The 26,245-nt window shown below is 44.0% G+C and overlaps 1 protein-coding gene across 5 annotated transcripts in view; it reads right to left on the bottom strand.

Moving 5' to 3' along the window:
- Positions 1–26,245, bottom strand: part of rtkna (rhotekin a) — a 53,344-nt gene that overhangs the window by 11,035 nt on the left and 16,064 nt on the right. For 4 of the 5 annotated variants that reach the window (XM_031570465.2, XM_031570466.2, XM_031570467.2 and 1 more), the window contains exons 2-5: positions 2,161–2,360; positions 1,850–1,911; positions 1,630–1,683; positions 1,135–1,252 (exon numbers count right to left, since the gene is read on the bottom strand). In XM_031570465.2, the coding sequence (XP_031426325.1) occupies positions 1,135–1,252; positions 1,630–1,683; positions 1,850–1,911; positions 2,161–2,360 (434 nt within the window). Of the gene's footprint in view, positions 1–1,134; positions 1,253–1,629; positions 1,684–1,849; positions 1,912–2,160; positions 2,361–18,684; positions 20,009–26,245 lie in introns of those variants that run through there. The other variant, XM_012830579.3, reaches the window with a different exon arrangement.

Here is a 26,245-nt window from a genome sequence, read left to right on the forward strand (position 1 = left end):
TACGAACACACACCCAGAACAGATGTGCATACACTCAAACGCACACACACAGAAAACTATTTCTTGTTAGTGTGATTGCTTAATCACACAGCATTGCAAAGCTTAAGTTTGATCTTTATTCCAGCCTTTTTTAGTGCAGATTCTGCTCCTAGCACTTTTGAGATATCGACACTGCTGCAACTCTGACACATCCGTCCTGACCCTGTGTAGTGCTATTGTAAATATGGTAGTTCTTTTCTCGTATTGTTGTTTTTCATCCTCTTTTTTCCACATTGAAATGAACGGTGGAACGTTGCCTAGTGTGACGTTACTTGCTCTGCCAGCCGATAACAAATAACGATAGGGCTGTTAGTTTGTGCTCATATGCTCATGCACTGCCTTTTATACACTATATCACTGGTCAATTATGAACTTAAACATGTCTGTCACTATCGTTTTTATTGGTAATCAACAGAGTGGTGTCATAGCTAGCAAAATACTAGCATAATGCTAACCGATGTTGGAATTCAGCATGAAGTTTACTCTGTGTATTAGCCCAGCATATTGGGTAGTGTTAGTGCTGTATAATCTCTCTTTTGCTGGGCAAGGGTTAGCGATCATCTGCTGCTGTTGAGCAATCACACTTCGCATTTTCTTGCAAAAAAGCATCCCTAGTTATAATCTTGAAATGCCATCTGGAAATGGAATGCGTGCCAGAGCGTTGATATATTAGCAGTAAATCTGCCTCGTTGCCCTCCAATGATCATTAAAAATGTCTGCCGTTCCTGGGTACAACAGTTAGGAAATGAAGCACTGGTACTGAGCTGAGTTTTCCTCTAAAACTTTGGCTGTGCAGGTACTGGCAGCGGCGGTGTAGTTAAATTTAACTGGTACAGAAAACTACATCTGCTAGAAGCACAAGAAGTAGGAGCAACTTGGACAACCTTTTCAATTTCAGGCCAATAACTTCAGGCTATTGATACGTGTATGGTTTGGTCAGTCGACATATTACATTCAGTGGCTTCCATAACATTGCATATTGACTCAATCATAGCCTTCCCCATTTTGTATGGCAACTGTGTGCACAGTCAAGTGTAGACAGTCTAATGCTCGTGCACACGCATACAGAAGACATGCTCATCTCGGCAGACTCACAAGATGACAGTGTTTTCAAAGCAGATGTCTGTGAGTGTCCGGTCCACCATCACCATGTCTGTGTCGAAGATCTCCCCTCCCAGCTGCAGGAGACAGAACACTGCACAGCGGTGAAGCTCTGAAGAGGTACAGAGAGAGAGGGAGAGAGAGAGAGAGAGAGAGAGTGAGAGAGAGAGAGAGACAGAGAGAGAGTGAAGATGAGGCACAAAGAGGGAAACCATTTATACACAGAGAAAAGCAACAGCACATTAAGCCCTTCCCTCTCCCGAGTGACTGTCCTGTGTGGGACAGGTTTGGAAAGCTGTTGCTGTGAGTATGTGCAGAGTCTGCTGAAAGGACACTAACACGTCAATCCCCAGACATATGGACTGCATCCCACTCTGTCTCTCACACACAAACACACACTCTCTCTCTCTCTCTTTCTCTCTCTCTCTCTCTCACACACAAACACACACACACTCTCTCTCTCTCACACACACTCACTCACTCACTCACCTCCTTTGTTCTTGAAGTACTCAGTGTCTTTCCACATCAGAGGAATGCGAAGATCTGCAGGAGAGGAGAGAGATGAGAGTGAAAGGCACAGAGATCAGGCAGGTTCAGTGGTCACATGCTCACACACACACACACACACACACACACACACACACACACACACACACACACACACACACACACACACACACACACAGACACACTTAACACAGGGCTTTACCTGAGATGGCTACTTTGCCTTTGCATGGGAGTCGGTCATCCAAGGGTCCTGATTCAGACGACCTGAGAGAAACACGCAGAAAACAGAGTGTGTTTTTAGAATATTTATTAATGTAAGTATCGTCTTAATCACCTCGGGGGGAACTAATAAGCAAGTGACATTTCCTCAGGGTCTCTTCATCTAACCCTCTCTATCTTCCCCGCCTCTCACTGCTCACTCTCACTCACTTCTCACGCACACATACATACACGATCTACCACACTTTCGCTCTCTCTCTCCCTCCCCCCTCTATCTCCTTCCCTCTCTCTCACCTGCGTGCGACCCTCTGCATGACCTGGGCCTCCTTCATGCGCTGCAGCTCGGACATGTAGGCCATGATGCGGGCGTTGCAGGTGAGCAGGTTCTTGGAGGCCTCCAGCGCCTGGTCCCTCTGCGAGCAGGCGGCCAGCAGCTTACACGCCCCGTCCCGCATGCGGATCTCATGGTCTATCTTCTTCTGGATGTCACTATCCTGCCGTGGGAGAAGGGAGAGGAGGATGGGAGAAACAGAGGGACGGGGAGATGAGGAAGAAAGTAAGAAAAAAGGAAGGAAGAAAAAGAACGAGAAAAACGTGGGAGGGGAGAGAAAAAAGAAAGAAAGAAAGAGTAGTAGACAGAGTAGAAGAATGGAGAGGTTGGGGAGGGGAGGGAGAAGGGGATAAAGAGAGAGAGCAAAGGTGGTTAGAGGTGGCAACAGCTAATAGCGTTTATGCTGACCTAAAACAACTTCCTGCTTTGAAAGGCTGAAAGGCTGATTCTCATTGATTTCACTCTAATGGACTGTCTACTGCCATTACTGATCCATGAGAACATGTAGGGTCTCTGGATTCCCCTGTGTGCTTCTAATGTGGTCGGAGCTGTGGCACTGACAAGCATTCTGGTGTCTGAGAACAGTCAGGCATGGTGACAGTGGCTCAAGAGCCAAAGCACACACACATACATATGCACACACAAACACACACACATGTTGCAAGTTATAGTCTACAATTAAATACGATTATCAAAGCAATGGAACTACGGGACGAGATAAATCGTACAAATCTTTAATTTTTCAACATCAGCAAAACGTGGTTTGAGCTAACAGAATTTCTTATCCTTCTTATGGTTGTTAGCATTTAGCTTCACTTTATATTAAACAAACCCAGAAAAGGCTTTGGCCGCTGATGTTTCCGATAAGATTATGTCCTCCTCGTAGAAATAGAACAATTTGGCTGACAACCATGATGTGTCTGACAATCAAAAATAGATTTTCTATTCAGTGCCACAGAGGACGTGGTGGAGGCTTTGGAGGGCGGAGCTCAGACTGAAGCTTGAAGAATGAAATGTGATTGTTGAAGCCGTGTCACCGTCATTTTCAAAAAGCTCAGTTTTTCGCCTCCTGTCTATACTGCGACGCAAAGGCTGCGTTTATTAGAAAGTCTCCACTCTGGAACCCATTTTCCAGAGTATGAATTTTCGGGCCCCGAAAACACCATTGTCATGTGGACACAAGGCTAAAATGTAACAAAACTTGTCTGTTTTCACCATTGTCATGTGGACGGGCCCTCAGTCCCTCAGTCCCTCTCTCTCTCTCTCTCTCTCTGTCTCTCTCTCTCTCTCTTTCACACACACACACACACACACACACACACACACACACACACACACACACACACACACACACACACACATTTCTAAGCCCTAATACCCTGGGAAAAGCTGACACAAGGAAAAAGAAATATGCAATCTATCCTGCATTTTGGGGGCTGAGTGTTTTCCCAAGGGGATGAGACGGAAGTGACCCACTGAGCTGCCTCCCCAGGACACTGTGGGAGACAAGCAGACCTCACTGGGAGATAAATAGACAAATAAACAGTAAATAAATAAATAAATAATATAATATAATTTAACTGAAATAGAAATTGAGACTAAGGGGTCTAACATTAATTTACACCATTATTCAATGGAGAATAGAGGGATATCGGGGTGGACTGTCAATACATCACATTACCCTTCATGCACTAACAGAAATACATTGAGCAGATCATTTATCCACCCCCCAGTATTGGGGTTAGTGCGGGTATTCTACACCCAAACCTTGTAGGAGAGATACCAATAGATAATAAATAATATAACTTTTCATACCTTTCAATTCCTTTTTCAAAGTGAACCGAGCCTACTTGATTCAAACTGAGTTCGCAACAGGGTAAAGGCTAGACTGAGAGCTTCGACCTTCCGCTATAACTTCAGCTTTTCTTCCTCAATCTAATTAGCATGGCGGCTTAATTCAATTAGCGCACACCAGGCAGGCAGACACAAACTATTGATTAGCCTGCTGTTTAAATGTGAGTGCCACTTCACAGGATGGTGAAGTCTGAAGTCTGAAGTCAATTAAGTATTTTAGGTAGGTCTCTCAAACACTGTCAAACCTGTGTATTAATGTAAAAAATAATGTACACTAAAGGTTGGGGGAAAGTGCATCTGCATCACTTTCACATAAATGACTTCTAATGCAAGTAGATTTAGACATTAAATAAGATACTAGGGCTGGGCGGTATGACGGTATATATCGTGCAACGGTAGAAATGTGTCTACCGGGAGAGATTTGGCTATACCGTTTCAACCGCGGTATAGCTGAAGCGGTCAATGGGGCGTCTATGTGTAATTGTCAACTTCTTAATTTTCTTATTTTAATATGTGGCCATATAAGAAAATGTTTTTCTCATCATTATTGCGTTAACATATGAACACACATTGAAAAGAAAGTTAACACTTGATTTATCTTCTGAAAGTACATTAATGAACCACTGAAAGCCACATAAGCACTGGACTAAATGCCACTACATGTACTTTGTTTTAATCTTACTATTTAAAGATTAAATGGAAACGTTCAGTACAAAGTAGGCATATACTGGCCACTATTGCTTAGGCCAATAGCCTATTGAGGCAATATTGTTTCTGCACCTTAGTGTTCTTAAGGGTCAATAAATAAATGATCATACTGTATAGCCTATGTCTGTGGACACATTTCGCCACCGCTGAAGTGTCCTCTTTTTCACGAACTCAAATCTGGTCACCCTACGTATAATAAACTGTGTATATATACCGTAACCGTGATATAAAATTACAAATACCGTGATAGAAGATTTTGGCCATATCGCCCACCCCTATAAGATACTATACATTATCTTAAAAGCATATAAAACACACACACACACACACACACACACACACACACACACACACACACACACACTCACAGGGGAAGGTCTTTCGTTGACGTGGCAGTCTTGAGAGCGTCTCTGATACTGTGCTGTGATTGGCAAATGAGCACTACTGACCCTGTGTATTTATAGTGATAAAAATCAGTGGATCATGGCTCTGGGGCTTCTTAAAAATGAGCTGTTATCCTAGTTCTGTAATAATAGTCTGCACACAGACACACACACACACCACCAACCCCCAATGCCACCACGGTGTGATCCACTTCCCCTGCTGGGATAAGCCCACGGCGTCCTACAACACGCGGCCATGCCAACAAGCCTCTCACAGGCACCCAATCTGTGTAGGTTAGCAACTTTCACCTTTTCCCATTAAACAAAACAGGCACAGGGTGTATGCCTGGGCATTTGATACGTGGCTCTTTACTGAAAAGAGAAAGAGAAGGCTTTACTGAAATAATTACTCACGGAACAGTAATTACACATGTTAATTATGAGTAATCTTAAACACTGTTTATGAGGATGAGGTCATTTTACAGACCGACTGTCTGAAACATGGATGCAACAGTGGATCAAAGAAACGCTTACAAATGTGCAAAAACAAGAAACCTGCTTATAACAGAGTCATACAAATCCAAGCAGACACACACACCTCTCACGCCACAAACACAAATGGAGGATGTAACACGAGGGGTGTGAGGGTGTGAAAAGGGCCAGGTGTGTGAGTGTGTGTGTGTGTGTGTGTGTGTGTGTGTGTGTGTGTGTGTGTGTGTGTGTGTGTTTGGGGTGGGAGCAGCAGGCAGCACCAGCTCTGCTATGCAGTAAGGTACTGAGGCGTGAGGGTTGTAAACAAACACAGATGCAGGCAGACTGGAGAGAGGAAGTAGGGAAAAGAAGGAGCTGGAGGAACCTTGGACATTACCACTAGATATGGAACCATCCAAGCACAGGTTACGGTTCCTAGGTAAATAAATAGATAGATAGATAGATAGATAGATAGAATCTAAGAAATATTTCCTCTTTTCCATCTGTTGCCAAACACACATGATTGTTCAAATGACCATACTTTCCTACAATGTATAGATTGGCTTGCAAAGGAACACTTCAAATGCTTGACACAATGTATCCTTCTGCTATTTGCTAGGAATGCCCCCTTCAAAACACACCACTTGCCATCTGTATTCTCTGGTCAAATGGACTCTCTGCATACTTGTGGTCAAATCCACTGGTTTACGCTTATTTAGTCTTACTCTTCTTGTTACTCGTCCCCCCTATTTAAGTCAGTTACTGCAGCCAATATCTGTGGCCAAGTACAATAAGCGGTCCTCCCTCTACATCATAGTAAGGGCCCCAAAATGCAGCACTTCCTTTGGCCTGTTAGCATTCCAGTCTGCTGTTGCTAATGATTAGAATCTGTTACAAAAAAACTAAAACGGGACACATTTATCTCAATCACTACTTTTAAGGGCATACATATGGACACTTTAATGATACTTGTAAATGTTAGTTATTCTTCTTAGTTTTCCCCCCTCGCCTTTCAAGTGTCTTCTGGAACTTGCCAGGCTGCCGTTGTAAAAAAAGTTGTAATGTCTTGCCTGGTAAAATAAAAGTTACATTTAAAAATGTTTCATTTGTTTTTATCATTTATGCCCTTTTATGTTTTTTTTGGCTAACTGTTTGTTATTTAATTTCATAAAATACTTAATTTGTAATTAAATTTTACACATAATATTTCTGTACTATACCATTTAAGGTGAGAGACAATCACCTTACATGGCCTCTATGTAGTGAAGTGGTCTGTGAATAAACTTGCTTTGCCTCGCCTTACACTGTCTAGCCCACACAACAAACAAGCTGCCAACAGATGAGCAGGACTCAAGGGTCTAGTCTTTTCTAAAGCCATAGTCTGTCACCACACCTAATCCTATCTTCAGACTGCAGACCTCATCTGCACCAAAGCTTCCAAGGACTTCACTATTCCATTCCAAAGCTTTGACCTTTGCCCCATCCTTCCACCTGGCCTCGGTAATCTGTGACCACTGACCCTTTGAAAAGGCCATGGAAGCCTCTAGGCTGTTATAATTTCTAGACTAAAAACAGTGCGTTGCTAAAGAAATGCCATTCAATATAGTTGTGATCTTTTTACTTTATGTGATATTAATCTTCATGTCCACATCATTCCACCCATCAGTCCTAGTCCCGTCTGTGAAATACCCTTAACGGCCTTTGCCTCTACCGTGTGATGTGATGACACATCCGCACCTTTTCATCTTGTCTGCAGACTACACAAACTGACACATAGATGAAGCTGCATACAAAACAGGGAGGGACACAGACACAGCAGAGGACACGCTGATGTGTACAAAACAGAGAAGTGTCGAGAGGTTCAGGCGCGGTGACAACCCTCAACAGTGGTTTTCAAGAGAAGTTGCAATACTTGAATCAAGTCAAAACAAGGTCCAAAGGGTAGATGAGTTAACAGAGTACTGAGCCCCACCCTGACTCTGAATTAGGCCTGGTCCTGATCTGGGGTAGATGTGTGTCTCATTAGGGCCAAGATCTACTCCAGGGGCAACATGGGTCTGAGTACAGGCTCAAGAAACGGTCCATTTTAGAGCAGGTGCAGCCGTAGAGGAGCTGTGCAGGCAGCTCAGGTGAGCAGTACTGGGATGCACTGCCCACGGCTGCCTACAGCTGCAGAAGAAATCCACTAGAACTCAATCTCATGTCCAGGGGTTCGGTTGACAGGGTATCAGCATTTCTCACTCGTGGTACAAGCATCTGGATCTTTGCTCATGATATCAAACTCAGGGCTACACATGAAAAGAGCCTTGGCTGAGACCACATGGCATGAGCAATTAAGCCCCAGCCAGAAGCCCCCCCCCTCTCTCTCCCCCCTCTCTCTCCCCCCCTCTCTCTCCCTCTCCCTCTCCCTCTCTCACTCTTCCAGGTCATAATAATGGGTGGCATGACACAGAGGTCCTGATAAATGACTATGCGTGGGCACCAGAGCACCGGACCGTGCCAGCTGTCACGGCTCCAGGACAGATGAGCAAAGCCAGCAGCAGGCCGGAGGAGAGAGATGAGTGGCAGGGTGACATGATGTACGGGCAAAGTGGGCAGGCTGAGGCTGCATCAAAGCTCAGGATTCTGGAGTGCCTGCGGTAGCCTGGCAGCACACATCAGGAGAGCAGCATGAAACGGACTGAGAAAAAGGTAGAGGAGTTAATATGCTTCAAAAGATGCAGTGAGCTCATATTGGCATCGCTTAAGATAGTTGTATATGGTAGGTTATTGATTGCTGGCAGGCTTTGACACAAGACGAGGGTTAGCAGAACAAAGCTGCAATGGAGGGTGGTTGTAAAAGTAAATGCGCCTCTGCAGTGAGTGACCTCATGGCTTGGGAGACAAAGCTACGAGAGACAGAAAGAAGGGAGGCAATAGCGAGTTCACATTTATAGCAAATGGTTGAAAGAATGTGGCACATTAGAAAAAAAAACACAGACACTGGGAAGACAACAGGTTCACCAACTACTTCATGTTATTTGAAACTTCATTTGAATATGCAAATACGAGTAACAGTCACTGTGACACAAAAACCAAAACATTTTCCAGACATGGTCTCCAGACATTTTAGATGTTAAAGAACAAATACAAGTTTATTACAAATGTATTCCATTTCCACGTGAAAGGCAGGGATTGTAGGCTCTTTTGGAACAGCAAGCCTCCAGTAGGCCTTAGCCACCCTGTGGCAGTTCTCTCTGGGACAGAGGTCCTTAATCATTTGTTTGTGTTTTGCTGGTCGGACTTTTGCAGATCGTATGTGACTTCTGACTTCTCAGTCGAGCCACAGGCTCTCCTCAGCCCTGGTTACAGGAAAAGGGAGTCCACCAGAGCACAGAGAACAGCTCACATGTCACAGTGTGTTACACAAGGGCCTTGCTTTGATGGATGCACCTTGCTCAGTAGAAAGGATATCCAGGTAGTTTGTCAAAGGGACAGTTAGGAGAAAAACATTTACCTTCTAATCACCCTGTGTTCCAGCACAAACATGTGGGTATTATCTTTAAAGGGCTACTTTGATTATTGATGGAGTTGTTTATGAAAGGAGGGAATGCATCTCCATCCGAAGACCCCCTTTATCCCCCCTCTTAAAAATGCAAGCATTGTGAGGTAATTTCCTGAGCCCAGAGCCTTGTTTTCCTGCCTGTTGTTATGGTGCTGCTGATTGACAACAGCCACTGTGTTCTAATGAAAAGGAGAGAAGCAGGGAGAAACAACAAGCACGGGCTAATAATCATGGAGCAGACTCCAAGTTAATCCCTACTCAACATGGCGAACTTCATCTGTAAATCTACAGTTTTCACTTTATGACCCCAGGCGGAAACCCAAGCCATCTTATTAGCCAGTTCAGAAACGGGGTTGGACCCTCCCTCCAGGGATTATGGCAATGCAGAATACACCCCAACTATAACTAACACTATGACCTGATACAGCATATCGGTCCTTAAAGCACTGGGTACACCTGAAACGAAACACTGTCCATTCCCATTGCTCAGCAGTAGCCACAGTGTGTCAGCCTTTCATTGAAAATCGGACAAAACGAACAAACAGCAAAAATAGCCACTCCGTAGCAAAACAAAGTAAAAAGAGCCGTGAATTCCTGAACACTCCCACGCATCAGCATTTTAGTGAACCGGGGCCGAATGCCGCTTTACAATTAGGCCGGCCACAACTATGTGCCTGCCCTCTCCTTCTCCACGCCCTCTTCCCTGCCCGGTTTCCTCTCCTCTCCTTCCCCTGCTCCCTGGCCCTCCACCACGGGCGTGTCTGTGGTATGAGGAGGGTGGAAATGGAGAGGGGTGGGGTGGGGTGGGGGTGGGGACTGTAGGGGAGGGGGGTCACGAGGGCCGGAGAGAGCCCACATCAGCAGACTTCTATTAATGCACACATTGTAAAGGGTTTTGCCTGCTCCCGGCACACACACACACACACACACACACCCCTCAGCTATGCAACAATTTCTTCCCTGGGGAGAATTCCTTCAGTCTGATTTCTTTATGGTGTGCTTGTGGTGGATAGCCAACACACACACACTCCATAAGACATATTTCAGTAACGCACACAGACGAACGGAAGTAACGACACACTGATTCGTGTCTCAATTACGCAAAGGCACAAATTCCAGATTCGCATTACAATTTCCTCTGAAGCACTCAAATGAGTGAGGGGCGTTCCACATTCAGTCATTCCCACCATGAGAGAAAAGCAACCCCTCTGTGGGATTCTCAGCACTGGGAGCTACAAGCTTGGCCAGGCTGCCTTTCGTTTCGCCTGAGCAGGCCAGAGCCCCTGAACCACAGCCCTGACTGACATCAGGCTGGCAGACAAAAAAACGAATAAAACAAAGCAGCACAATCTCCAGGCTGGTGTGGAAAGAAAGCGCTCACCTGGGGCATTGTGGCGGTCACGGAGGTGGAGGGAACTGCTGAATGCCCGTGTGCTGTGATTGGCCTCCTGGGCCTGGGGTTGCCGAGCGCGTAATGCGCGCCGTTATTAGGGAACAATGAAGCCTGTGAACCCGCCGCAATGTACTGTGTGTGACTTTGACCCTGCGGCCAGCTGTGCTCACACACACACACACACACACACACACACACACACACACACACACACAGCCGCTGAAAGTTCCAGTGCAGCTGGGCTTACGGTCGGAAATGCTTTCAGTGGAAAAGTGTGTGTGACTGTGCGTATGTGTGTGTTCCTGGGTTTGTGTGTGCATGTGTTTTGTATGCCCAAGGGAGTTATTTGTAAGAGTCTGTTTGAGTATTTATGTTTGGTCAACATGCGCACGCATGTTATGTATTAGCCTACGTGCATATGTATGTTTGGATGTGATTCTGTATATGATATGTGCATGTGTTCCTGTTTCTGTGTGAATATGTGTGTTTTTGTGTGCATGATGTATGCATGAGGTGTGTGCGAAAGTATTGAAGTAATTTCAATTTAATTGAATTGTTTGTGCGTGAATGAGTGTGCTCGTTCAGAGCCTGTGCATGTAAACTGGCTTATGGAGTCACACCCAGATCATCCATTTGGACGACCTACTGGATTTCAACTCACACTGGCAACCAGTCGTGACATAAGCCATGCTTTATCATGGATGAGCCCATTTATATCAAGACCAACACACGCATGTAAACACAAACCTCAAGAAGAAGAAGAAGAAGAAGAAGAAGAAGAAGAAGAAGAAGGAGAAGAAGAAGAAGAAGCACATTCTAAGAGGAGCTGCTTCATTTTCCCAGGACAGATTTGACAGAGAAGCCCTAGAACAGTCTTTGGGGATTTGCCATGACGAACAGAAAGAATCTGAGAGCATAGAGCACAAAGGCAGCTGCCAGGTCTTTAGCAGGATTATGAGCATGTGAGGCCTAATATTAGCCAAGCTGCATTCTAAGGTTCCCCTTTTTGTACTTTGATGGGGAAAAAGACCTGATGTGAAGAGTGTTCCTTCATTAGTACACCCTTTTTTAAGAAGACCAAAGACCTAATTTGAAAAGTGTTCTTTCATTAATACAGCCTTTTTTTTAGAAGGCCACAGCACATGATTTGCCCCTTTGACAAATCACTTGGACATCCTTTCTAGTTAACAAGTTACATTTTGTTTTAAACTTCACAATGCCAAGATTAGAAATTCATTGTGAAACATCACACAAGCACAATGCAAATCCATCTAATCTGTGATGAGTAAAACATATTTTGGGTATATATTGGGTAATCTTCACAATCCCAAGATTAGAAAGGCATTATAAAACGTCACACAAACATAGTGCTTATCCATCTCATCTGCAATTAGAAAGTATTCGTTCATCACATGTTATGTCATGAAATGACATTCCTGTTGCAGTTTCACTTCATCAATACACCCGTTCTAGGCTAATCCTTCCTAGCAAAACCACTCTGGGAATATCAGCCTCAAAAATAGTTCTTACAGTTAACTGCTTGGATTCTGATGACAACAGTTGGCCAGTGTCCATAGCTATACAACATTCTCTGTGAGTGCTGTGCTGGGGAAATACAGCAGCAGAGGCTAGCAGGGACTTCAGGAAAGCATGCCTGCAAAAGAGCAGTAAGCACCTTGGCTGGCACGGATCCATATTACACAATAATAGTCAACAGTTGATTATCCTGCTTTTCCTATAAGCCCAGCACATGATCAGAACAGCCTAACTGTTGTGAAAGAGCTACATAACAACGGGATTACTATTGGTGGAAGTTGCTGGTAGAGCAAAACAGACTGTCCTATAAAAAATAAAAACACAAAGAACAATGAAGACCTGTAGCTGTGGCTGAAGGCTGTGTGGACAGACCTAGCATCAAGCAGGACAAGACATGTACAAACACACTCGAACACGAAACCCACACACATGTACCCACTCAAATACAAAAACTCTCTCTCACATGAACGTACATATTTGCACATATTCACACACACACACACACAGACCCACTAACACACACACACATAAAATTGACATCTTGACATCTCTTTTGCTTCTGTTACCGGTTTTGTCCCCATGAAGATTTGCACCCCTATGACGTTACTGTATTGAATAGAACATGGGGACTTGTATACACAAACACACACAAAGACAAAGAGAGAGAAAGAAAGAGAGAGAGAGAGAGAGAGAGAGAAAGATAGAGAGCTAGTGTAGTGTCTAATCCCTGCTCTGCTAACCCAAACAGACATGGCAGTGCCGTGTAGTAGCGGCAGGTGAGGCCAGGTCCGGGAGGTGAGGGAGAGGCCTCCTGCGCAGGCGGGATGCACCTGCACCTGCCCCCCCCTCAACCCCACCCCAATCCCCTCCATCCATCCACCCAGCCCCCATAAGCTCCTCTTTATCTCCTGGGCCTGTGGGCCAAGTGAAGGCAGCGCGTCACTCCCGTCGCGCTCCCGTCACACTCCCGGGCTAATCCCTCTCTCCTGCCCATCCCCCCTCCCACTGGTGTTTTTTTTTTTTTTTTTTTTTTTTTACTTATCCCCCGTCTGAGGAAGGCTGTGGAAATCGCTAATCGCTAATCAGATCACGAGGGCTAATTGAGGGCTAAGCACTCCTCGAGTCTCGAGTCGAGCGTTATAAAGCCCTTTCTGGATATAGAGTGCGCTGACTAGTGGAGAGTGGGCTTGTTTGGGTGACCTTGGGTAGGTGACGCCTCAGAGGAAAATCAGGGCTGGTGGCTAATATGCTAATATGCTATGTAGTCCTACCAACAAACAGATTTAATGGCGAAAGCCTTAGTGTCTTAGTTAGTTACACACTTTTCTTTTATAGACTAAGAGCAGGACAGGCACCGGAGACGGACTCTCCTCATCCACACATGAGCAGGACACTGACTCTCCTCATTCGCACATGAGCAGGACACTGACTCTCCTCATTCGCACATGAGCAGGACACTGACTCTCCTCATTCGCACATGAGCAGGACACTGACTCTCCCCATCCACACATGAGCAGGTGGCTCCACAGTTTGCTGTTGTGTGGGCCCGGTGTAATAAAAACTCTTCCAATAGAGTCATCCTGTTCAATGTACACACTCAACAACAACTAAACTCAGATATCTTCAGTATAATAATTGATAAAGAAGATCGTGAGCCCTCATAAGAAAAATAAACACATTTTATTTACTGATGAAATTAAATGTTAAAAAAACTTTAGGACAACTAGGCAATATCTTAATTCTGAATATCTTTTCGTAATGCTGCTACACAAATGTCTGTAGGCATGACACAGACGCAGACAGATGATTCAGCTTCAGGTTTTTATGTGACAGAGGCAGAAAACCAGTGCCACCGCACGTCACTGGACAGTACATCTGTCAACAGAAGCGTGTGGCGATTGTTTAGCACGACCTGAACAGCTTGAGCTTTGGCCTTCAGAAAATCTGCAAAATTGTGTAACACATGACTACACCTGATAGGTAAGCACCATCCTGTAACCTTTTAATCCATGGCATATACAGAGTATTTAAAGAAGCAATAAGGAGTTCTGTTCCAAAACTAAACTAACTACCTAAAAGACATGCAAAAACTTTGCAAACACCACCAACAGCCCAGTTGACACTGATAGATGCTTGCCAACACGCTAACTGGTGGTCACTAACTGGTGGTCTTTTGGCAGTATAGCTGGCAATGTCATGCTGTGAAAGCTTTTCTTCCATTTTTTCAGGATGTTCCAGCCCGGAACACAGACCTACATAGGGCATATCCTGGATGGCTATTGGGAAAGACACAGGTGTTTATCTGTCCTTCACATGACCATATCCTATCAAAATAAATTTGAGGATGGTACCAAAACTAGTTGCCTATAAAACCATACCTCAAAAAGTGTCAAATTGTTGCATAGTGTTACTTTAAGAGAAACAGCTAAATGCTCCTGCACCACATACCCTAACCTGATTGAGACAGGGGTAACCACCACAATGCTAACGCTCTTTGCAGGAGCTGACTAAAAGCCCTCATTGCTATTAGGCTACAGGTTGCACCACCCGTGTCAGTGCTTCTAAGATGAACTTCTGAATATCTGTATTGCCTATATAAAGTCTAAGGGGTTGGGAACGGAAATGGGAAGAAGAAAAAAAAACTGGCCCTGTCAAGGCCGTCCCACTGGGATAATTCCCAAACTTTTCCCCAAAAATTCCCGCAACTCTCTTTTCAGCTCATCTTCCTTATAGTCTTCGTTAGTGGACTTACTGCACCAGGTCAAACTTAAATAATCTCTGCAACCATCTGTCCACTTGAATAATGGACAACCACAGGGTTTTGAGTATCCTGAAGATTTGTTCGGTGGTCATGAAACACACATAAAATCAATCCCTCCTGCCCAGTGAGGTCGTTTACACGCCAATCTGACGCCTGGTCTGGTGCACAAATGGATTTGACTTTTTTGGCAAGTCAGAAAAACGATCTTGCTTTCAATCCACAAAATGCATGATGGTTTCCACAAAAAAACAGGTGTTTAAATGAAGAGTGGTTGTCTTTCGTTACAAGCAGTGGCTGGAATCTTAAGGTGTTTTAAGATAGTCTGCGGTAAAAGGAGAAAAATGCAAATGTGTTCAGGTCTGTGTCAGTGAGCGACGACAGAGGCAGTATGAGCAGCATAAAAAAATAGCAGACCATTAAATGGTGTAGAATATAATTTGTGTCTCAGGAGAGAAATCATCAATATTACCATGATTGTGAGGTACTTCAGAGAATGACCTCCCATGCTGCATCTCGCTGAAACACTCTCGCTCACTCTCTTCCCTACAGATACACACACACCCACACAGGCTTGCACATTCAGGACCATGCACGCACGCACGCACGCACGCACGCACGCACGCACGCACGCACGCACGTGCGTTGGAGAGGCCTATTCATATGCATGGTGTAAAACAGCAGGTCACCGGCAGAACTATGCACCATAATGGACATCCCTCAGGCCCTCTTTACAAAAGATACACCTGGTTGCCGTGAAGATTGAGTAATGCTACTGAAGGTTAAACAGCAGATAGCAATAGCCAGCAAGCACACGTGTAGGACATGTCATACTGGAGAAGTGCCCAGGACACAGTGGTCTCCACAGTTAGGAGGATGAATAACAGAGAGAGTAGAGAGAGAGAGAGAGAGAGAGAGAGAGAGAGAGAGGCAGAAGGAAGTTCTTGACAAATGACCAGGATAGAGGCATCACATTGAAATGCTAAGAGAAGAGATGGGTTTTCTCTCTTCACTTGCTATTGTACAGCGAAAAGCCCAATGTCAAACCAGCTCTTCAATTCCCCGGTCACTGCTGCCAAAGGCCCCAAATGACATTTCCTTCATTCTCCATGACAGAGAACTAAAAATGAAAAATAACTGCCGTCAGGGATGTTTTTGCCCAAGTGTCACAGAGAGAAATACAGCTAGCGCCACAGCTAGCAGCCCTTCCCTTCAGTGGATTTCACAGCTAATACACATCCCTGTTCAATAATTCAGGAGTATGTATATTTAAACACACTGTTGCCAACCTCTTATATGTACGTCCTTCCTTCAGCAAGCACAGTACAAAGTCTACATACGGCAGTTCAATATCTGTCAGATAGCAAGGATCATGCTTTTAATGTCACCAACCCATTCATCAAAATGACATTCTAATGCTTAATTGTGATTGAGGAAACCTTTACCACCATTTGTCCAAGTGTGCAAGAGGGATGGTGGGCGATGGACCGCTGGGGAAACAAACACTTGTGATTTGTGCTCTGGTTGCTTGTGCGCCGCACCGGCTGTACCGTAGAGACCGTACAAACAGCCACAGCAGCGTCTCTTCCCCTTCGCTGCCTCTCAGTCTGACTGACACCACTACAGTCGTCCGTCTCTCTCTTCCTGACTTGCTATCTACACGCGCATCATTCCTTCCTCCAGGCTGCTGGCCTCAGCCACCACAGGCAGAAATCACTCTGTCCTAAAAATAAATGGTCGGTCTCCTCCGTCTCAGCTAAATCCAGTCAGTTTGACTGCCAACATGAATCTGTGGATTCTCAGTCAGATGTGCTGAACTCGGCCGATAGCGGTGCGGTCGAAGAGCTGTGGTGACCCAACAAACCATTCAGTGTCAGACTATACTACTAAGTGCATTTGTATTTATGTGTGTTCTGAGCATTAATGGTATGCGTGTGTGTTTCTCTTCCTCTGGGCCTGATGTAGGGTTGGGAAGCAGCAGCAAATGAGACAGCAGAACACAAACACACACACACACCGAAACTAGCCATGGTCCGCAGCATAGAGGCTGCACTTTTCCCAAGAGCTGACCTATATAGTCACCAGCTCTGTGACACCGCCACTATCCTTGACAACACCAGAGGTTAGCAGTCTCTGCTGAGAATTCTTTTTTTTCTTTTTGCTGGCAACTCACCTTTCAGAGACTGCAGCGGACACAAAAGAGCACAGTCCACAAATCCCTGATTCTCAGCAGAGATTGATCGCTCCGGGTAAGGGGGGACTGCAGTGAATGTTCTAATTGCTGCAGAGAGGAATACCTGAAGTGAAACAAGTCTATTGACTAATGGGCACTAGGAAAGGGTTGATGATTAGTCCTGCCTGTGCCAAGCCCAGACAATCAAGGGATGCTTCAACCCCGTCAGGCAAAACAACATCTGTGATGGTGATTCACAGTGATGCTCCAACCATTCTCTTTCTCCAGCAACCTTTTAAGATGCAGACTGTATGCACTGTATGCAGTCTTATTGAAGATATGTAGATACATTATCTGTTCATACCAGATTTATTGGCTTTTTACATGGAGACAAACTATAATTCATTAAAATATATACAATGTTCTTGTAAAGAAGACAGCTGAAGACAATCCAAAAGTTTTTCAACACTCAACCAGCTATGTCCCCTACGCTGTTCATTACTTAACCTTCATGTCCACTTGAATTGCTTACACTTGATTAGATCCTTAAATCTGCTGATAGAAGCCTGATTGGTGAAAGGTGCCAAATGGACTGAAACAATGGAGAGAACACTGATCCTGCAAAAAAATATCAGTTCACACTGATAACCAAAAACGCATCTTTCAGTGAGAAGCGGACACACATCACAAGTGGAACATCACAAGTAAACTCTAGTCCATTGGTTGATTTGATTAGCCTACCATTTGAGATCACAACGAAAACATATGAGTGATTAATAGTTTAGCAGAACTATACTGTACATTAGACCTCTGGGAAAGGTCAATGCCTGCAAAAAAGAAGACTGCAGCAGCTGACTCCTCAATCCACTCAAAGTTCATGTAAGAGATGGGATCTGACACAGGTGCCTTTCATACCCAATATCGACAGTGTGACTGGAATATGTTAATGCTGATTGTCTCATGGTTACGCATGGAATAAAACCGACGACGGTAAGCTGTGGAATGACATGAAATACCACTTATTTCATATCCATTAATACCCAGAACACAAAAGCCGTCTACAAAATAGTCGATTTCCGTAATCTCCATATTCAGCACAATATGGCCATTATTCTGTGTCTCTGAGTAAAACTGTGTACCCTAAAATAGGCCAAAAATGCCACGCATAATGTGAAAGAGGCTTTGGCACTGCCTTCGTCCAGCAAAGCACTTTTACACAACATGGAATGGCTTTTCTCTAGGGAAATCTATTGTATTTTCACACATTGCTCCTATACTTTCTGTTAGTCATTCTCATTTTCAGGTGAAGTCAATCGCGGACTGCAAGTTGTCGAGAGAATGATCAGTTCGTCAATAGAATTGTGACAGAAGTGTCCGCCTTCGGTTGACTGGACACCAGTGTGCGTGCGGGCTTCCTGACCTTGCTGTTAAGTGAGCGCACCTGCACAGCATCACCCAGCTATTCTACACGCTGTAATAAATCACTGTTCAGACACTTAGGAAGCGGCAAATCATCCTCGTAGTTCACTGAAAAGGCTCTATAGTAATCCACGAATTTGACTGAAATGTTTTGCTGAAATGTCAAGCTACAAGAGGGCAAACGATTGCACTGGCGAACACATAACTGTTACTGTCGTTACACATTAAAATGAGAATTTCTCACTTACTCGTGTTGGTTTGGAGTTATTCATGGTGTGACCGGCTCCAGGACAGCGAAATTCCAAATCACCAAGCACGCTTACGCAATACTACATTCAGTTTCATACGCCCCATCCACGACAACTCCCGAGATTGTTTAAGTGTCAGTCTTTTCCACAACAGTTAGAAATTCAACACGGTCCTCTGGCAAATAATATTTAACTTGCCAAACAGACGGTGACTTTTTTATTTCGATTGCAAAATATAGGCTTGTTGCCCAGGATAGCCGGCGTTAACCATAGTCATCTGGCCGAGCTCATCTCCCGGCTGTCATCAGTGCACCTCGGCTTGCCATGGCCGAGAGGAGGGGGAACACGAGCCAACCAGAGAGGCAGCCGAGGAGGCGGCGTAACGTGCACATGTTGTTGTTAGTGTTGGTTTCCGGCAGGCTGTGTGACTATTTTGTATTATAAGGATGGCAAGTACTCCATAATAACTCCGAATACTCGCAGTTTATTGTAAAATATCGTTTAAGGTAACAGTTTAGAAAACAGTGCTCTGAGATATCATTAGCAATGAAACTGAAGTGCAAGACTTAAGGTGAATACACCCATACCAAAGCATAAACTCAAGAATTTTCAAGGTTTTGTTTGAGAAATTATTTTCAAGAATGTATCGTGCAGAATATCAAGTTAAAACAATAACAAATCACATGAAATATCATAAAGGTGTTATAACACAGAAGAACCATCAAAATAATCCCCCTAACATCTCCAGACAGCATATATACATGTATACACGTCTACAAATGTGTTATAGTGATATAAAGAACGATACTGGCATAATGAATAAAACATTAATCAATTCTCTGGATTACGTGACTGTATATATATTAACCCCAGAGTCCCAAGTGACCTAAGAGGACATGAAATGTTATGGTTATAATTATGGTGAAGCTCTAACCACTCTCTCTAATAACCTTTTTAAAATGCAGAATACAAAATATGACGCCTCATCAGAGATTTAGAGACCTAAAGCATGGCAACTGATTGTTTTTTTTAATAGCTAATTCATCTATGAATCAAACAAAGAAAAATGCAGCCACAGACATTTTTTTACAGGGGAAAATTTCAATGCAGTCACCTACTTTATGAATATAATGAAAAAAGAAAACTTCATCATCATTCAGCATCAAAGGGCCCCATAAAATCTAAATAGTTTCAACAAAACTAAGGTCTTTCCAATAAACACTGCTTCTCTCGGCTGCAATCAACTCAACAATAAAACTAAGAATTGAAAATGCAGACCTCCCAAAGATGCCCTTGATTTTAACTTTGACAGTTCCACCAAACTCTTTACGAAAAAGCCTTTAATTACAACTTGACATAAAATGCTAATTATTCAGGATTCGGCAGATTGGCTCTCGGCACGCTTAGAGACGTTCCAGATGAATTGGTTAAGGTAGTTGTGTTGAAGTGTTTATGATGGTGAGAGTTAAAAGTAACAGAGGGAGGGAGGGAATAAGAGGGGGTGAGAAAAGCAGAGTGCAGGAAAAACAGATGGAGAGAGGAAGACTGGACGACTGCAGAGGAGCAAAGGGGGGAACATGCAGTGAACCCTTGGATATATTTCATAGTAGCAAGCTACACACACACAGACACACACAGACACACACACACTTGCTCTGCAGATTCCTCCGAAGATGGAGTGTTCCTCTGTGCAGTAAATATCGCCAGACAAAAATGATTAGTGCCTCTGGGTAAAGGGAGACCGCTGCAGAGGGGCCTCTGTGATCTGGTGAACCTGGGACCATCAAATAGCCTCTTTTAACTTGCCCTAAGTGCTCCTTTTTGTGTTCAACTGTAATAAAGCCTTACAATGGACGACAGTGCTCTTTGCAATATTAAATGAGGGCCATTTTGTATAGAGGAGCTACAGTATGTTATAATGGACATAGACAGACAGCGGCCCCAAAAATAAACCAGGACCAGTCAGTTGCCAATGTGTGGACCAAATCACCCGACACGGAATGACACAAAAGTCATTCAATGGGCATTATTATAAACAAGTCGTTTCCTCTTTTTTTTATTGCACACTGTTGCCTCATGTTCCAAACAAACATTGGTTTTCCTTAAAGCAATTATCTAAATGTCACTTTAATTTTTTTTATTATGACACACTTCATTAAGTTTGGTATTTGGTCTTGTGACCTTTAGTAGCCTCATGCTTAGTCACTACATCCTATTTATTTTCTCACAGATTTTTTCCCAGACAAACAATCTTCCTATCGGAGAAAAGGTCTGTTCTGGAGCTCGCTTCCTTCCTCGTTGTATACACAACCAAGTTTAATCCGATGTAAATTCTTATGTAACCTCTTTCATTTTGTTTTGTGCCACCGATCAGAGCTATCACAAACGTTGTGGCTAGAATGGTGCCTTTCGGACAGAAGACTTTACTCTGTATGTCTCAAAATCTTACAAACAACCACATGTATAGACATAAGAAATCTATAATGTCATCCCTCTCTCTCTCACTCACACACACACACACATTAGGATAAACTAATGGGCAGGTGGTCTGGACAAGTGTAATGCCAAGATCTGATCTGCAGGGATCAAAGACTAACCAATCAAAACAAAGTGCAGACTAAAAACATAACGCTCTAGTGACCAATGGCACTGCTCCAGTGAAGGTGGCCAGTAGGGAGAGATAAATAAGGTCTCTGCACAGGCCCCCTGCTTGAAACCAGATATGTCAGTCTTAAATAGTATGTGGTCAGGCTGGGACAAACGTTTGGTACATACAAAAGCCTTGTATATGTAAAGCACGGAGACATGGCACACTTTTTTAAATGGAGGCATTCGTTCTTAATTTTTTGGTTGCCCAGAATGAATTAGACTAGCCCAAATACAAAAAAGACCATTTATTATCTAGAAACGTAGCAATAAAAACATTTATTTAACAAGCACAGACTGCAACAGTCATTATAAATATAGTTATGCATCTTACTAAGGCTTGTGCATCCTCCTCTGTTTCTTTAAAGGCCACTGCTGCCACTGCTGGTCTAAACCACACACTCATGAATTTAAATGCTGGTCAGCATTAGCTTTTTGCCCTATAGACTAGGCTTGTAACATTAAATCTGGCCTATAGGATCTTTAGCTTTCTAATATTAGCTAGTTAAACTTGGATGTGTATTGCCTGGTGTGCATGCATTGTGTTGGCTAATGTTCTAGTATTTTAAGAATTAAACACGTTCAAACATACAAGATGAAAAAGCGTCTTCCCACAGTTTTTTTTTTTCTTATTCTCTTCTGCTCCCGACTCTAGTTGCCTTTCCACCACGTCTTTCATAAACCTTTGCCCATGGCGCTCATATCTTCACCATGACTGTGGAGATATGTCTGAGCAAGAACAAATGGATAATGGTCTGATTAAACTTTAATTAAATCCAAATTCATGTTGTGGTGTACATGCTATGTTGTGAGATGTATGTATGTGTGCTAAACAGTATTGATCTCAGCTTTTGTAGTGCTCTATTTAGTGTGGAACGCTGGTGTGGCAGAGAACTCTGGCATCAAACACAACCCGACTAGTACCTTTCTGATTAACGTGTACACTTCCTATAGGATAAACCATCAGGATGAACAACTAATTTCTCCTTCAAATAGCAAGTCAAAAGAGCAGGAAAGGTGAATAAAGGAGGGGATTTTATTTCACTTAGTGGATCATTCCTGATAGCCCGTTGGACAGGCTGTTGTTACATTTTGGTCCCCTGATGGGAAAACTTGATTGCCCTGGGACACCCGGCTAGCAATTGTGCCCTGACACCGTAAACTATGTAATCTCATAAGGCATATCTGGTAAATCAAATTAGCAATGACATTGTTTAATTATCTCTAATTATGTGTATGTGTTTTGGAATGTTGCGGTGTCTTCCTTTTGTGTCTTGTGTTCGCATGCATTGCTGTTATCATTTTAATCTCTGTGTTATGTTGTAATGCCTGTGTGTTAGCCCTCTGTGTTAGTTAGCGCCACTATGCACCAAACAATGTCTTTACAGTGTCAAGATTAGACCTCCATCTTGTTTTGTCCAATCTGCATGAAAGATTCCTGCCACTCTCCATCTGTTCCTGGGCTAAATCGCTACAATACCAAATCACAAGTTTAGTCACGTGCATTACAAAATCTTAGCCGTGTGCCTTTTGAGGTTGAGGATATAGCACACTGAGGCCCTTGCATACCGTATGCAAGGCCAGTGAGAGGCTAAGTATCTTTTCCTGTAGAACAGTCTGGAGAGGAAAGAGGCCTAAAACTCCATATTTCCCTTGGAGGACAGGACTGAAATCCCCTGCGTTTAATTTTTTTAAGATGAGGCATTTTTACATGTGTGTTCTCCACGCTCTCTCACTCTCTCTCTCTCACACTGTCTCTCTATTTTTGGTCATGGCTCATCTTTCTTTCTCTTTCTCTCTCTGCTACAAATCCCAAAAACATTTTAATGGGGGACCAGTGTGGCCTGTACAGCCAAGGGAGAACAGGGGGGCCTGCACTAAATCTGCCTGCGGAGCCTGCCACGATATCTAACCACTGGAGTAACAGGCCATGTGAAATGGTCCTAAAGTCCAGGAAACTGTTTGACCCTTGAGACCTTTATATTCCATCCCAATACATCACTGCCCTGCGGACAGCTGTGTGACATCACTTATTCACTTACTCACATGTCCATCCACAGCAGCCCAGAACCAGACGGTAACATTTCCAATTAAGGGCCCTTTCACAAACATACACATGCGTGCACACACCCCTCACACATGCACACAGACATGCATACCCACATACACACACTCACACTCACATTCACAGAGACATACACATGCAGACACAAACACACACACACACACACAAACATACACACACAGTCAGTCATCGCAGGATTGGAACACCGTGTAAGTTATTGCCAAACACCTTGGTTGTGAAACCTGTGCTTGGCAAGCACAAATAGGGAGAGCAATAATTCATAATAACGAAAGGACAGGAGGTACAGGCACAAGCATAGGTCATGTAGCCTAGGATTACGGAAGAGGACAGACGCTGTGTATTGGGAAACTGCAGGTTAGCACAGGTATAAATACTGTTTAGATGCTGGAGTGACAGAGGAAAACCGGTAAAACATAGATTTGTGAATGATAATGTTCACATTGAGGCACGGTGGTGCAGTTTTGCAAGCGGTTGACCCGGGTTCGATTCCCAATCGCTGCAGGTTGTCTGTACGTCGCTTTGGATAAAACCTTTATCTTTACATTGGTACTATTGAAAGACATGCAGTAGTATCTATTAGGACTGCTGTCAAAAACTCATTACAGAAAGCCAATATTAATTTTGTTTAAACATGGTATGACATACCTTACCAACAGTAACCCTTAGGTATGTTGTACGTAAATTCACGCAGAATGATCTCCCTCAGTGACCCATACTTAACTATATGTGATGTGCCTTAATGTTGCCAACTGTAAGTTAATGCAGTGGGAAGCTTGTTTAACTTGTAATATTACTCACTTCTAAACAAAGCACCAAGGCCTACATTAGGACCTCAAGTTGCAACACGAACAAATTCCTCCTGTCACAAGTTGATTGCATGTTTACAGTCGCTACTGACAAATGTATACATCGTGCTTTGTGCTTCAATACAACACAGACAAGCACAAGCACACCATTAATAATAACACGGCTCTGTGCAGATCTGGTGTGTGTTCTTCTGAAACACCACTGTCTGCAGCCAGCCACACACTGAATGAATCAGGACAACGCTTGGATGTTTTCGCAGGGGTGTAGTTTAACACTGTTCTCATTTCTGCTCACTGGGGTGGATAAGAAGGAGTGGAAAACACTCCTGAATCAGTTGCACAGCACAGATTAATATCACCCTCCTCTCTCTCTCTCTCTCTCTCTCTCTCCAAACAGAGCAGAGTTTATGCCAGGCTGTATAACTGTGACTTCTAATTAGATTTATGAGGCTTCGTGTTCATGTGTGAAGGGAGACTGGAGCCTGCAAAGATTCTGGGGGAAGAAACTCGGTAGCCATGTTGCCAGCGTTGGGCTTCAGAGATCGGAGAAATGTCAGTGTGGCCAAGGCCAGCTCCAGCTCCTGCTCCAGCTCCAGCTTCAGCTACAGCTACAGCTCCTGCTCCAGCTACAGCTACAGCTACAGCTTCAGCTACAGCTCCAGTTTGGGCTTCAGCAGCAGCTGCTCTTCTCTGCTCTTCCCTGCTCTACACTCTCCCGCTACACCCTGGCTCCCGGCTGGTGTTTTTCAAAGGAAACTGGCTCTGGCCGAGGCATTCCACTTGTTTCTGCTGCACAGAGTGTCCATTCACCATGGATCCCCACCCCGCCAAAGGGCCGGGGCCAGGGCCCGAGCCAGGGACGCAGAGGGCGGGTTGAGGGGCGGGGACGGGTGTGAGAGTGGGGTGGTGGCCGTGGTTCTGGAACGAGGCATGGGTGACCTAACACAATGTCCCCTTTCTTCACCGTTCTGTACTTGCAACACTCCCCTCCTCTGTGCTCCGAAGCAGCCCGGTCCAGACCACGGCTCTGGAGAATGGGCGAGCAGTGCCAAAGGCTGGCACTGTTACTCAAGTCACGGAGCACGAGGAAACTGAAAATCACACAAGTGTGCTTTCACTGACACATCTCACCTTACTGTAGTCAATGATTTATGGCACAGTCCAAATTGACTGCATCAAGCACAAAGGCTGGAAGAGACACGGGAGGTCGCCACATGTCCCACACAAATAGACCCAACAGATTAGCATATCCCCCTTTCTTTCATATTTATGTGTGTTTAGGTATTTTTTAGGAAGAGGCTACAGCCTAAGCTGAATGTTTGTGCTTCTCACACAACAGCGTAAGCATGGCAATAGATGCCATGCTTGCTTAGATGGGTGCTTTTTGTTAGCTTAGCTTGCTATCTTAGCAGAGCTCATGGGGGCATTGAAGTCTCCCTAAACAACTCCACAGCTGAACCAACAGAAGAAGAGGAAGACCAGGCTCTTCATACTTCCTACAGAGAAATGAATGGATAACCTATGGGTGGATGAAAGAGTGAATTGTGTTCTCTGTTAACTGAACCTACAGTGGGCCTATCTATACATCTTATACAGCCACATCATATGGGTTTCTACAATCACGGCATATGCCCTTCCGTTCTCTGGCTTAACACCATAAACCTGCTGACTTTATCATTTAGAAAAATTCCTTTCAGGGGTGCGAAACCTGGTTATTTTTTCCACTATGAAGTCTGACCACATTTAGATACCAGAAAGTTCTGGAAATGTATGGGAGGTTTTTTTTATAGCAGGTAAGGGAGTAGCGCTGACAGATAGAGGCCATTGTTGTTTGCTTAATTCTCCAAGTTGTCTGCTTTTCTTATTGAGAAATTCTTAACGGTTTCTCAATACTTACATGTATTTATGTGGCTTATCTTTTTAAGATCTTATGAACTGAAGGTTTGGAATATGAAGATTCATTGAACTATGGCATTTCATTGCACAATTGGGAATAGGTCTGTACTCCTGAAAACAGGTCTTT

This window comes from Clupea harengus, chromosome 7 (assembly GCF_900700415.2).
Source record: "Clupea harengus chromosome 7, Ch_v2.0.2, whole genome shotgun sequence".
Taxonomy (NCBI): domain Eukaryota; kingdom Metazoa; phylum Chordata; class Actinopteri; order Clupeiformes; family Clupeidae; genus Clupea; species Clupea harengus.